This window comes from Eschrichtius robustus, chromosome 12, assembly GCF_028021215.1.
Source record: "Eschrichtius robustus isolate mEscRob2 chromosome 12, mEscRob2.pri, whole genome shotgun sequence".
In the NCBI taxonomy this organism is placed as follows: domain Eukaryota; kingdom Metazoa; phylum Chordata; class Mammalia; order Artiodactyla; family Eschrichtiidae; genus Eschrichtius; species Eschrichtius robustus.
This window is the reverse complement of record NC_090835.1, coordinates 71,170,343-71,185,526: the sequence shown is the minus strand read 5'-3', so window position 1 is coordinate 71,185,526 and position 15,184 is coordinate 71,170,343. Positions and strand designations below refer to the sequence as shown.

The 15,184-nt window shown below is 41.6% G+C and overlaps 1 protein-coding gene across 2 annotated transcripts in view; it reads right to left on the bottom strand.

The window, feature by feature from the left end:
- The window catches only part of CMTR1 (cap methyltransferase 1), a 57,853-nt gene extending 51,713 nt beyond the window's left edge, over nt 1-6,140 (bottom strand). Inside the window, exons 1-2 of one of the 2 annotated variants that reach the window (XM_068557544.1) lie at nt 5,976-6,140; nt 3,855-3,992 (exon numbers count right to left, since the gene is read on the bottom strand). In XM_068557544.1, the coding sequence (XP_068413645.1) occupies nt 3,855-3,987 (133 nt within the window). In that variant the 5' untranslated portion in view covers nt 3,988-3,992; nt 5,976-6,140. Of the gene's footprint in view, nt 1-3,854; nt 3,993-5,630; nt 5,870-5,975 lie in introns of those variants that run through there. The other variant, XM_068557543.1, reaches the window with a different exon arrangement.
- Nucleotides 6,141-15,184: the final 9,044 nt, after the last annotated feature.

The window sequence follows — 15,184 nt, the reverse complement described above, 5'->3', positions numbered from 1 at the left end:
AACCCTTACTTCTCTCTTTTATTTCATGTGCTATTTAAAGCCAATTCTCAGCCTGACATGATTTAAGACAAAGTTCCCTAGATTAGTCCTGATGTCCACAGACTGCCACAGTCACTACTCATTTTCACCCCTGGGCCTTTGGGGCCACTCTTTTCAGATGAAAAGAAGACAACTGTCTTGGCTACAGCAGGAACTAAAGAGGAAGTTCAGCCTCCCAAGACTGATAAGAATTTAGCAAACATTGAGCAGACAATCTTGTGATGAGGATATAAATTAACAGGAGTAATAAGGTCAGTCTATTAAAATCATGAGTTTCATTAAGAACTTGCCAAAATTGGGTGGCATTCCCATTTACCTCCCCAGGATCTCCCCTTCTAAAACCTACCAGAGAGCCCAAGACATTATTTAGAGCTTTCATTTAAGATTTCTTCTCTACCTGATAGAAATCATTACTCTTAAGTCAGTTTAAAGAAAACAGGTTCATTTTATAGAAGAATCAGAGATTTCCCAGCTACTGACAAAATTTTCCATAACAGAACAGTGGGTCAAACATGCCAAGATTAAAAATGACAGTGACAACACACAAGGAGGGACAGCTCTAACCACTAATGGCCAAGGTGAGCGGCACACAGATGCAGAAGAATAAATTATGGACTTTAATCAACACCACATCCTGCCTAACAACTGCTGTGGAGTACACTCATTCCTGGTTAAAGACTCAATTTCTCCTTCATGCCAGACAAATGGTAACTCGTTAAAGCAATTTAAACAGACACCAATAAAGGAAGTTTTTGATTAAGGTCATGAATCTGGGCTGACAGGAAATCGATGGTGTTTCAGGGAAAATGGCCTATTTAGCGAAGAATTAAACCTGACAGAGGGGAAGGCACTTTCAGTGTGGTGCCGGTGAAGGAGCCCAGCCACTTCCAAAGCAACACGCTGTGGGAGGGCCAGGAGCCCACACTAGATGCACAGCTGAAAAGAAAAGGAAATTGTCTTGGGGTCTAGACCACAGTTTCCCTGTGACAAACAACCAAAAAGAAAAAAACGACCTCCATCTGCCTCTCCTTGCTTCAAAACGTTATTTAATAGCAAATTTCCAAGAGTTTATTTAAAATACTCTAAAGAGTATACGATGCCCCAGTGGCCATGACAACAACATCCCTTTTCTTCTTTAGCCTGGTCAGATGTTAGACTCTGACTGGCAATGCAGCTACCCTGTCAATAATGTAAAATAAAAACCGATTAAACTAAATAGATCTATTAATGAGTCATCATATTGATCAAGCAGAGGAAGCACAAACAAGGCCCAGAGAGACAAAAATAGCAACTACTTTTTTTTTTTTCTATTTGTACTCCCTAAAGAGCATTTTTCAATCATCTGTTCAACAGTATGTCCGGGTAGAAGGGGTTGGAGCAAAAGGAAACACACCTGCTTTAAGGCAATGACTTGAATAGGAAAGCCGCATATAGATCTCAGGGGATATGTAGTTTCTGGCGAGACAGTTAACTACCAGGGCACAATGTCCAGGGGATGCCTAAGAGAAGCCAGCACAGAACAGAGATGATATAAATGTGATGTACTTAATGAAACGATCCTCTGTAGACTGGAGGAGGCATAGGCAAAATGAATGAGGCAAAGCATTTTATGCTTCTTGGAAAAGATACTACTGTTGCCTTCCATCAGTTCTATTCAGTAAATATTTACTGAGCATTTATTCCACGCCAGGCATGGGGTTGCAGGGGGTGGGGCACAGAGAGCAGTCTTGCTGATGAAGACACCAGACTCTAGCCCTCAGAGTTTTTTTGTCAATGTGGAGCTGCCCTTCCTAAAATTAGCTGACCCAGGGAAATCTAACAATGTTTGTTTGCCTCTGCCTCCTGCCTCATTTTTCTGCAAATGAAAGGGACCAAATGGCCTATTGCCAGACGCATACAAGGTACAGGCCACCTCTAGATTTCCATTCTGTACAAACAACAGCAACAGTCAATCCTGACTGAGTCATATGGTGCTACTTCTAGAAAAGGTTAAAGACATTTGGTACAATTAAAAGGAGTTTGTGGGAGGGTGGGAGGGAGGAGGAAAATCTCAATTCACAGTCACATTTTTAAAAGCTTGAAATTTAAATTAGACTGGTTCCCTTGAAAGATCCTTAACTATACACCTTCCTCTACCTGGGAGCCATTCTCTTGAGAGCAGATGTCCCCCAGGATCCGCTTAGAACCAGATACCTCCACCACCTAAGTATCATTTATTCCCCCAGGCACGCTCTCCCTTTCTTGCAGGCCATTTCTCCCACTACCCCAGAGCCCTGCCCAAGGAGACTCTACCTTCATCAAGTTGCTCAAATCCCAGGTGATAAGCAAAACTCCCTTTCCTCAACAGGCCCTAGAACCTATATGCCCAATATATTTTTGCCCTCCCACTTAGTAACCTCAATTACATACAGTCTTTCTCACCTACCCTGGAATCCACTGTGACAACTTTAAAGGCACACATATCTCCGCACACAAGGTTATAAGAGAGTCTCTTGATCCAGCCAGGATCACAGCCGCCCCAAAGGCTTCATTAGCTCTATGTAAGGCCAGTCAAGCTTCTCCTTTCTGGACCAGCTACTCAGTACAGCTGATGAATAACCGCCCTTCAATTAGCCAACCAGTTGAGAATAAACTGTATTTTCTATCACCCTCAAAGGATTCTTCACACTCTTTCAGTCACCAATCTGTCACCAAATTTCATTCCAATTTACCAGTGACCCAGCAGAGGATACAAAATGCAAGACTGCTGGTGTACTGGGTTAAATAGTGCCCAAAAGGTCATGTCCACCCAGCACCTGGGAACATGGCATTTGGAAATAGGGTCTTTGCAGATGTAATCAAATTAAGATGAAGTCGTACTGGATTAGGGTGGGCCCTCATCCAATGACTGATATCCTCATAAGAAGAGGGAAATTTGAACACAGACACACACAGAGGCAGAGACTGGAATTATGCTGCTACAAGCCAAGGAACACCAAGGATCACCAGCAATCACCAGAAACTAGAAAAGGCAAGGAAGGATTCTTCCCTAGAGCCTTGGGAGGGAGCATGGCCATGCTGGCACATTGATTTTAGACTTCTAGCCTCCAGAAGTGTGGAGAATAAATTTCTATTGTTTTAAGCTACCCAGTTTGTGGTACTTTGTTAGGAAATTAATACAGCTGGCAAGTAAAGATAAATGCAAATGGAGCTACTTCTAATTGTTTGGTATTTCAGGCAAGCTCAGAGACACTTCACAATTTCTCATAGAAAGCACCTGTGGAAACTGTGAACATCTGTAACCCTAAAAAATAGGCAAAGCAAAATGCTAGTTTCAACCAGATCAGTGAAGTCCTTAGAGCTTAATGTGAACAGTGAACACAGGGATGCTCCAATTCATTTGGGTGTTTCTGATCCTAACTGCTGAGGGAATTGAGGAAACAGAATGCAAAAACCTGAGGGGAATTAGGCCAGATTACTGCAGCAAAGAGCCCAGCCCTGTGAAAGAGCCCCAAGATCATTAACAGCTGAGAGCACAGGGCACTCAATGCTCACCACTACTTCCACCTGGTTTAAGGCAGCAAAAGAGTGCCACCTACTGAAGGACCACAACAGAACTAAGGCACACCTGTAAAACTTCCAATTTTTTAGTTAAAACAAGTTCCCAACTCCCAGGAGGAGAATGGCAAAAGAGAAGAGAGTCTACAACCAGTATCTCTCTGTAGAATTTGCCTAATTTTCCTCAAGAGGCACTTAACTGTATTCTGCCCAATTCAGGCATCAGTGATTCAAATAACCAGATGGTCAGTGGCCTCTGACCACACAGGCAAGCTTACCTTTTGCTGCATGATTGACAGAGGAGGGAGGTTCATCGTCAGATGTAGAGCTGAGGTTCAGGCCAAGCTCTGCAACTCTTTTCTTCTGTTTCTTGAGAGGGGCAGTGCATTCTGAATCATTTCTCCTCCTCATTGTTACTGCAACAACAAATCCAGATAGTCAGCTGCCCTTGTCAGAGATACTAGGATCACAGCAGGAATTCCAAAGAATGGGAATGAACCATTAATGGGATGAAAGTTGGCAACTCCAAACAGCTTCCATTGCCAGCACTTGAATAGCTTCTTCCTCAGAATGAGGTCCAGGAAGGGTGCTAGCCAAGCTCTGGTTTTCAATAACAGCTGTTAGTTTTACTGGAAAATGTGGTGCTCACAGACCCAGAGGCCTCTGGGCCATTGGTGTCAGATACCAAAAAGTCATGGATCAACTCCACGAGCCACAGGGGGAAAAACACCTTGCGTACTTGTTATTCTATAGTTTTGATGCAACACTGGCCATGTGTGACAACAATGAACACTAGAAATTAATTATGAAACCTGATGAATATCAACAAATATTTCCAAGGTGAAAAAATCATCCCAGAATGATTGCTACATCACCATTATTATTTCACCAGGACAATTAAGAGATTATACAGTATGATACAAATGTTGGTTTTTGGTTTACTTCAGGATGTTTGAAAACATGGGAGAAGTGGGCAAGTTTTTAAACGGAGTAAGGAATGGAAGCAGTGGTTGACTTAGGACTGAGAAAACAGAAGAGTGGGAAAGTTAGCAGGACCAGAGGTAGCCATATCACAGGACTCAGGTACAAAAACAATTTTAAGAACAAGAACCCACCTCCACAAAAAAGAATGGAAACAGGCAAGGCACCATGTCACCATCATCCATGCCCATGGGTAAGCATGAGAGGCAAGCATGAGGGGAAAAAAATGAGATGCAGTGAAGTGATTATGAGATTCCTGAAATCTTAAGGAATGATCAAATTAAAGAACAATTAAGAGTAGAAGTGAATACAGTGGGTTTACACACAACCGCTGGCTATAAGAGGACTCAGAAAAGAGAAAGTACTCAAAAATAGGAACAAACAGGTGGGTGCTCAGCTGGGCTGCAATTCCTTAGGCAAGGGGAGTTGCAGGTGCACAAGAACAGGCTTACAGTATGGGTCACAGCAGCAAGAGAGTGATGAAATCCAAAGATACCACTGATCCCCTCGTGATTCAAACTTGAATCACGTTTCACTTCTCTCCAGCTCAAGGATGAGGCAGCCTACCCAACACATAATCTCATCCTTCCTAAGGAGGCAGCCTCTTACTAGGCACAGGCAGGGGCTATCCTGAGGAAGTAGGAAGAACAGGAGACGCTGAACAAACAGAAAGCAAAACCAGGCTGAGCCACATTTCACTTTAAACTACGGTGTTAAATAACCCCTCAACCCAAAGGCCCATAACGTAAGCAAAAAGGGCCCTCTGATTCCTAGCGACTCCGGGGGAGACTGGAAGCAGAGGAAACTCAAGAACTGTGTTGAGGTAGGTGCCAAAAAAGGAGAGGAAATAGCGTCCGAAAGGCAGGAGATACAGATGCTCCTCCCCAAACCACCTCAGATTTGGGCCTTCCAAATCACCTCATTCAACCCTCTCCTTTTCCACTTAAAGAAACTGAGGCCCCAGAGGGGAAGGCCGCACAGCTAACCAGTGCCCAGCTCAAGTGACCTACACATCCAAAAGAATGTGCCCTGGCAGGGAACTTCTAAGTGGAAGGCAGAAGGCCTGGTTCTACCTGCTGCTCCCCCAGGGAAGGGGTTCAAATCCCCTCTCCAGTCTTCTCTCCCTGGGCCTCGGTTTCGCATTACCACCCCTATTCATAGAGGGAAGAGATGAGCTCACATCTCCGCGGGCCAGTCTTTTCATTTGTAGATAACGTGAGTGTGTGAATGTGTGCGCAGAGACGTTTGGCAGCGGCAGCTGGCGAACTGGGGATGCGGCGCGGGGAAGAAGGGTATAAAGGAGGAAGGGAGAGAGAAAGGACGGTGAGGGTCACGACCGCCCACGGGGGGCCGAGGGGAAGATACTGAGCCCGCGGGCCCGCCCGCTCGCTCCCCCCGGGCCGCGCGTCGGCACTCACGCTGAGGGAAGAGGGCGAGCTGCCAAGGAGCGGAGAGGGGGGGTATCAGGCCGCCGATGCCGCCGCCACCAGGCCTGGCCCTGCCGCTGCCAGAGCCGCCTCCTCCTCCCCCAGTTTCGCTTCCCGACAAGCCCGCCCCGGTCCGCTGGCCGCGTAGTCGCGCTCGGGTCCCGCCCTGCGGGCCGCGCAGCTTGATGACGTCAGGGCATCCAGCTCCCTCCACCCTCCCGGGCCCTGGCCCAGGGGCAGACCGCTCTAGTTCTGGCCCGCCCCACCCCCTGCCCCCGAGCAGCCCAGAGCGCCTGCGCAGAAGACCCAACGGAGAAAGGATACAAAAGCAAAAGTAACTAGGTATCTTCCGGGTTTGGGTACGAGAAAGAAGTATTAAAAACAAAAAAGGCCAGGTGCCATCACATCAACTCATCTCTCTTAATCTCATTATTATCTTAATTTTACAGATTAAGAACAAGTTTAGAGAGGGAATTCCCTGGCGGTCCAGTGGTTAGGACTCCACGCTTCCATTACTGGGGCACGGGTTCCATCCCTGGTTAGGGAACTAAGATCCCACAAGGCCCCCGGCGCGGCCAAAAAAAACAAAAGGAACAAGTTTAGAGAGGTAAACGGAAAACTGGTTGAGGGCAGAAACCCAGTCTTCTTGTTCGCTGCTGTATCCCCAACACGCAGCATACAGTACATTCTCTACAGATATTGAACTAAGGTCCAGAGGAAAGAAAGAAGGCCGCCTGTGGCATTTTACCATATGGACACGGATGGCTTCCTTTGCCAAACCCCTCTTCTGACCTTCAGACCAATATGGCCAAAAGTCTGCCCAACATCCTCACTCAGTCACTTCACACCCATAGATTCAAGTCTGACCTTATATTCTCCCATAAACCTGCTCTTTTTCCAATGAATTACACCACCATTGGTCCAACCAGAAATCTTCTCTCATTCCCCAGAGCCTCCAGTATATACTTTATTGCGTTTACCTACAAATTATCCCAAATCTATCCATTCTCCATCCACATTGCCACTAACCATGCACTCACCTTCTCTCATCAGGATTTCTCCAATAATCTCCAAATCATTGTCCCTGTCTCCAGTCGGGATCCCTCTAGTGCATTCTCTGCAAATCAAAGTGATTTAAAAAAAGAAAAAAAACTAATTTGATCCTGTTACAACACATCAATGATGAAAGCCCATCAATGGCTTCTCACTTCTCTTAGGATGAAGCCAATGTCCTTAGGATGGCATACAAGACCCTCCCATCTGACCCCTTCTGCAGTCATACTTTGAGCTACTGGTCCCTTAGTTCTCCCCATCGCGGTTTTCTCTTGGTTTCTCAACCATGCCATGACTCTCCAAAGAGTTCATCCCCTTTCCTGGATTGCTCTTCTCCCTCTCTTTGCTTGGGTAATGTCCACTTATCCTGAGGCCTGTTTAGTGTTATCTCTGGTAATCTTTCCTGACCCCACAAGTCTGAGTGGGGAGTCCCCCTAAGCTTCCATAGCCTTCTGTCCTTCACTATCAAAGCACTCACCAGTCTTGTATAATGACCCACTGACTCATCTGCCTCCCCACTCAGCTGTAAACTTTGTACAGGAAAGGTTATGTCTGTCTGTATTAAATCCATAAGATTTAATATTGTGGCTGGCAGTAGGTATGCAAGAAACCTTGCATATTGAATATATGGAAGTATGGAAAATGAATGAAGGTTAAGTGATGTGCCCCAGATCACAGAGCTGGGAAGCAACAAATGAGCATTTAAACCCAGGTTTCTTTGGTTCTAAAGCTGTATCTTTCCACCTCACCAGGGGTTCTTAGCATGGGTTAAGACATTATTCTTAACATGTATTGGATACCTTTGGTAATCTTGTAAAGCTTGTGAACCCATTCTCAAAATAATAATTTGAAGGGCATAATATACAATGTATAGGATTACAAAGGAAATCAATTATTGGAAATACAGTTACTTTTAAATTGTGATTTGTTTACTTTTAATGTAAAGTATTAAATAATGAGAGAATGCATTTAAAACATAGGAAAATTAATGATAAATTTACTTTTATATATATATGAGTAAATCCAGTGAATAATGCTGGAACAACCAGATACATATATAGGGGAAAGATGAATCTTGATTCCTACCTTACACCATATGTAAAATTAAATCAAAATGGATCAGACCTAAACAAAGAGCAAAAACAGAAAAGAAAAAAAAAGCTTATAAAAGAAAACATAGGTGACTATAGTTAGCAATAACGTATTGTATGTTTGAAAGTTATAACCATGTGAGGTGCTGGATGTTAACTTACTGTGGTAATCATTTTCCAGTATATACATATATCAAATTATTATGTTGTACACCTTGAACATACAATGTTATATCAATTATATCTCAATAAAACAGGGGAAAACAGAAGTTTAAAAAAAGAAAACATAGAAAAATATCTTTGCAGACTTGGAGTAGACAAAGATATTTTTTACAAAGGACCCAGAGAGCATTAATCAGAAGAAAAAATTGAGAAAAATAGACTTCACAAAATAAAAAGGCTTCTGCTCATCAAAAGACTCCATTAAGAAATTGAATAGGCAAGCCATGGACTGAAAGAAAAACATTCACAGTACAAATATTTGACAAATGACTTATTTCCAAAAAATATACATAATACCCAACAACAAAAAGAAAAACAGAAGTTTCCAATTCTTGTCAAAATGGAGAAAACACATTCCATGCCATTTCTTCCACTGAATGCAATTTATAACCTAGGCAGAATGCATGCAACACCTATCTGAGGATTATGAAGAGTAAATGGTAGCAGAATTCTTCTTTTTTTTAAAAATAAATTTATTTATTTTATTTATTTACTTTTGGCTGCGTTGGGTCTTTGTTGTTGCACACAGGCTTTCTCTAGTTGTGGCAAGCGGGGGCTACTCTTCGTTGTGGTGCACGAGCTCTAGGCGTGCAGGCTTCAGTAGCTGTGGCATGTGGGCTCAGTAGTTGTGGCTCCCGGGCTCCAGAGCGCAGGCTGAGTAGTTGTGGCACAACAGGTCCAGCTGCTCCGTGGCATGTGGGATCTTCCCGGACCAGGGCTCGAACCTGTGTCCCCTGCATTGGCAGGTGGATTCTTAACCACTGTCACCAGGGAAGCCCAGCAGAATTCTTGAGGAAGGAAAAACAGAAGTCAAAGAACCACCAAATCAGGGTGAGTTTCCCAGTTGTTCCCCCTCTGGTATCTCCTGGCCAGGACTGAAAGGCAGCCTGAAACCTGGAACGTGCAAGGGGTGCAGATGGAAAGAGCTCCAAGAAACCATCTATTTCTTATCCCAGAAGCAAGAAAGCAGTCCCTATAGATCAGAGAAACTGGAGGAAATCGTGTAGTTTTTGTTTTGTTTCTTTGATTCACTTAAGGTTCCTCCATGTCTTTTCATGGCTTGATAGCTTATTTCTTTATTTATTTATTTTTAGCTGCATTGGGTCTTTGCTGCGCATAGGCTTTCTCTAGTTGTGACGAGCGGGGGCTACTCTTCATTGTGGTGCATGGGCTTCTTATTGCGGTGGCTTCTCTTGTTGCGGAGCATGGGCTCTAGGCACGCGGGCTTCAGTAGTTGTGGCTCATGGGCTCTGGAGTGCAGGCTCAGTAGTTGTGGCGCATGGGCTTAGTTGCTTTGCAGCATGTGGGATCTTCCTGGACCAGGGATCAAACCTGTGTCCCCTGCATTGGCAGACAGATTCTTAACCACTGCGCAACCAGGGAAGTCCCAGCTTATTTCTTTTTAACACTGAATAATATTCCATTGTCTGGATGTATCCCAGTTTATTTATCCGTTCACATACTGAAGGACATCTTGGTTACTTCCAAATTTTAAACATTACAAATAAAGTTTCTATAAACATTCATATGCAGCTTTTTCTGTGGACATAATTTTTCAATACATTTGGGTAAATACCAAGGGGCACAATTACTGGATCATATGTTAAAAGTATGTTTAGTTTTATAAGAAACTGCCAAACTGTCTTCCAAAGTGGCTGTATCATTTTGCATTCCCACCAGCAATGTATGAGAGTTCCCATTTTTCCACATCCACACCAGCACTTAGGGTGGTCAATATTCCAAATTTTGGCCACTCTAGTATGGGTGTAGTGGTATCTCCTTCTAATTTGCCTTTCCCTGATGACCTATGATGTGGAACATCTTTTCATATACTTATTTATTATGTGTGTATCTTTGGTGAGGTCTGTTAAGGTCTTTGTCCCATTTTTTAATTAGGTTGTTTGTTATCTTATTATTATTATTATTATTATTTTTGGCTGCGTCGGGTCTTAGTTGCGGCACGTGGAATCTTTCATTGTGGTGCGAGGGCTCCAGAGCGCATGGGCTCTGTAGTTGCGGCACTCGGGCTCTCTAGTTGTGGCACGCTGGCTTAGTTGCCCCGCAGCATGTGGGATCTTAGTTCCTTGATCAGGGATTGAACCGGCATCCCTTGCATTGCAAGATGGATTCTTAACCACTGGACCACCAGGGAAGTCCCTTGTTATCTTATTATTAAGTTCTAAGAGTTTTAAGAGTGAATGTCCAGTTGTTCTGGTATCATTTTTTTTTCTCTCTCTAGTACCATTTTTTAAAAGACTATCTTTGCTCCATTGTACTGCCATTTTTCCTTTGTCAAAGATCAGTTGGCTATATATATGCAGGTCTATTTCTGGGCTCTATATTCTGCCCATTAATCTATTTGTCTATTCTTTTGCTATATCTTGATCAATATGGCCTTATAGTATGTCTTGAAGTTGAGTAATGTCAGTCCTCCAACTTTGTTCTTCTCCTTCAGTAATGTGTTGACTATTCTGGATCTTTTGCCTATCCACAGAAAATGTATTTTTTTTAATATTATTGCAAATATATTTTTGGGTTTTTTTATAGGGGTAAAATATACATAAAATTTTCCATTTTCATCATTTTAAGTGTACAATTCAATGGCATTAAGTGCATTCACATTGTTGTGCATTCAACTACATTTTTTCCCCATATACATGTATCTATTCTTTTTCAAATTCTTTTCTCATTTATGTTTTTACAGAGTATTGAGCAGAGTTCCCTGTGCTATACAGTAGGTCCTTGTTGGTTATCTATTTTAAATACAGAAGTGTGTACAGGTCAATCCCAAATTCCCACTCTATCCCTCCCCCCAACCCTTCCCCCCAGTAACCATAAGTTCATTCTCTGAGTCTGTGAGTCTGTTTCTGTTTTGTAAAGAAGTTCATTTGTATCATTTTTTTAATATTCCACATATAAGTGATATCATATTATATTTGTCTTTCTCTGTCTGACTTACTTCACTTAGTATGATAATCTCCAGGTCCATCCATGTTGCTGCAAATAGCATTATTTCATTCTTTTTAATGGCTGAGTAAAATTCTATTATATATATGTACCACATCTTCTTTATCCATTCATCTGTCCATGGACATTTAGGTTGTTTCCATGTCTTGGCTATTGTAAACAGTGCCGTAATGAACACTGGGGTGGATGTATCTTTTTGAACCATGTTTTTCTACAGATATATGCCCAGGAGTGGGATTGCTGGATCATATGGTAACTCTATTTTTAGTTTTTTAAGGTACCTCCATACTGTTCTCCATAGTGGCTGTACCAATTTACATTCCCACCAACAGTGCGGGAGAGTTCCCGTTTCTCCACACCCTCTCCAGCATTTATTATTTGTAGATTTTTTTTGATGGCCATTCTGACTGGTGTGAGGTGATATCTCACTGTAGTTTTGATTTGCATTTCTCTAATAATTAGTGATGTTGAGCATCTTTTCATGTGCTTCTTGGCCATCTATATGTCTTCTTTGGAGAAATGTCTACGTAGGTCTTCTGCACATTTTTTGATTGGGTTGTTTGGTTTTTTGATATTGAGCCGCATGAGCTGTTTGCAAATTTTGGAGACTAATCCCTTGTCAGTCGCATCATTTGCAAATATTTTCTCCCATTCTCTGGGTTGTTTTTTTGTTTTGTCAATGGTTTCCTTTGCTGTGCAAAAGCTTTTGCATTTACTTAGGTCCCATTTGTTTATTTTTGTTTTTATTTCCATTACTCTAGGAGACGGCTCAAAAAAGATATTGCTGCTATTTATGTCAAAGAGTGTTCTGCCTATGTTTTCCTCTAAGAGTTTTATAGTATCTGGTCTTACATTTAGGTCTTTAATCCATTTTGAGTTTATTTTTGTGTATGGTGTTAAAGAATGTTCTAATTTAACTTTTTTACATGTAGCTGACCAGTTTTCCCAGCATCATTTATTGAAGAGACTGTCTTTCCTCCATTGTATAGTCTTGCCTCCTTTGTCGTACATTAATTGACCATAGGTGGGTGGGTTTATTTCTGGGCTTTCTATCCTGTTCCATTGATCTATATTTCTGTTTTTGTGCTGGTACCATACTGTTTTGATGACTGTAGCTTTGTAGTACAGTAAGTCCCCTACATACGAACGAGTTCTGCTCTGAGAGTGTGTTTGTAAGTCCAATTTGTTCATAAGTCCAACAAAGTTAGCCTAGGTGCCCAACTAACACAATCAGCTATATACCACTGCTTTTACACTTGCTTCTGGACATCCTGGACTTGAAATAAAGATACTGTACTACTGTACTCTATACAGTACTGTACAACCACTTGTAGAGGATCCAGGCGTGTGACAATGTGTGCCAGACACATGAACTAACTTACATGATTGGACATGCGGACACACGTTTATATCTTTGAAAGTTCACAACTTGAAGGTTCGTGTGTAGGGGACTTACTGTACAGTCTGAAGTCAGGGAACCTAATTCCTCCAGCTCCATTTTTCTTTCTCAAGATTGCTTTGGCAAAAGACCCCGATTGCTTTGGGGTCTTTTGTGTCTCCATACAAATTTTAAGATTTTTTGCTCTAGTTCTGTGAAAAATGCCATTGGTAATTTGATAGGGATTGCATTGAATCTGTAGATTGCCTTGGGTGGTAGAGTCTTTTTGACAATATTGATTCTTCCATCCAAGAACATGGTATATTTTTCCATCTGTTTGTGTCATCTTCGATTTCTTTCATAAGCATCTTATAGTTTTTGGAGTACAGGTCTTTTGTCTCCCTAGGTAGGTTTATTCCTAGGTATTTTATTCTTTTTGATGCAATGGTAAATGGGATTGTTTCTTTAATTTCTCTTTCTTATCTTTCATTGTCAGTGTATAGAAGTGCAAGAGATTTCTGTGTATCAATATTGTATCCTGCAACTTTACCAAGTTCATTGATGAGCTCTAGTAGTTTTCTGGTAGCATCTTTAGGATTTTCTATGTATAGTATCATGTCATCTCAAAACAGTGACAGTTTTTCTTCTTCTTTCCCTATTTGGATTCCTTTTATTTCCTTTTCTTCTCTGATTGCTGTGGCTAGGACTTGCAAAACTATGTTGAATAAAAGTGGCGAGAGTGGGCATCCTTGTCTTGTTCCTGATATTAGAGGAAATGCTTTCAGCTTTTCACCATTGAGTATAATGTTAGCTGTAGGTTTGTCATATATGGCCTTTATTATGTTGAGGTATGTTCCCTCTATTCCCACTTTCCACATAAACTTTAGAATCAATTTGTCAATACCCACAAAATAACTTGCTGGATTTTGATTGGGATTGCACTGAATCTATAGATCAAGTTGGGAAGAACTGACGTCTTGACAATATTGAGAATTCCCTATCCATGAACATGGAATATCTCTCCATTTTATTTAATTCTTTGATTTAATTCATCAGAGTTTTACAGTTTTCCTCATATAGATCTTGTATATATATTTTTTTTGTTTAGGTTTTTTTTTTGTTTTTGGCTGCACTGTGTGGCATGCAGGATCTTAGTTCCCCAACCAGGGATCAAACCCATGCCCCCTGCAATGGAAGCACAGAGTCTTAACCACTGGACCACCAGGGAAGTCCCTTGTATGTATTTTGTTAGATTTATACCCAGGTGTTTCATTTTGGGGAATGCTAACATGAATAGTATTGCATTTTTTATTTCAAATTCCATTTGTTCATTTTTGGTATATACGAAAGCGATTGACTTTTGTATATTATCTTGTATCCTCCAAGACAAAGGTTTTTTTTAACAGATATTATACAATAACAACAATAAAAACAAATAGCCCAATTTAAAAATGGGCAAAAGAGTTGAATAGACATTTCTCCAAAGAAGTATAGAAATGGCCAACAACCATATGAAAATATGCTCAACATCACAAATCATTATAGAAATGCAAATCCAAAGTACAATGAGTTACCACCGCACACCCATTAGGATGACCACTATCAAAAAAACAAAACCAAAAAATAACAAGTGTTGAGAGGATGTGGAGAAATTGGAACACTGGTGCACTGTTGGTGGGAATGTCAAACGGTGCAGCCACTATGGAAAACAGTATGGAGTTTCCTCAAAAAAATAAAAATAGAATTACCATATGATTCAGCAACTCTCCTTCTGGGTATATATCCAAAAGAATTGAAAGAAGGGTCTCAAAGGGCTATTTGCATACCCATGTTCCCTAAGCATTACTTACAACAGTTAAGAGGTAGAAGTAACCCAAGTGTCCATCAAAGGATGAGTGAATATACAAAATGTAGTATATGCATACAATGGAATATTATTCAACCTTAAAAAATGAGGAACTTCTATCACATGCTATAACATAGATAAACCTTGAGGGCATTATGCTAAGTGAAATAAGCCAGTCACAAAAAGACAAATACTGTATGATTCCACTTATGTGCAGTATCTAAAGTATCTAAAGTAGTCAAACACATAGAAACAGAAAGTAGAATTGCCAAGGACTGGTGGAAGGAAGAAATGCGAAGCTGTTGTTCAATGGGTAAAGAGTTTCAGTTTTGCAATATGAAAAACTTCTGAAGATCTGTTGCACAACAATATGAATATAATTAACACTACTAAATTATGCACTTTAAATTTATTAAGATGGTGGACGTCCCTGGTGGTGCAGTGGTTAAGAATCTGCCTGCCAATGCGGGAGACACGAGTTTGATCCCTGGTCCAGGAAGATCCCACATGCTGTGGAGCAACTAAGCCCATGCACCACAACTACTGAGCCTGTGTTCTAGAGCCCGTGAGCCACAACTACCGAGCCCGTGCACCACAACTACTGAAGCCCGTGCGCCGTAGAGCCCATGCACCGCAACTACTG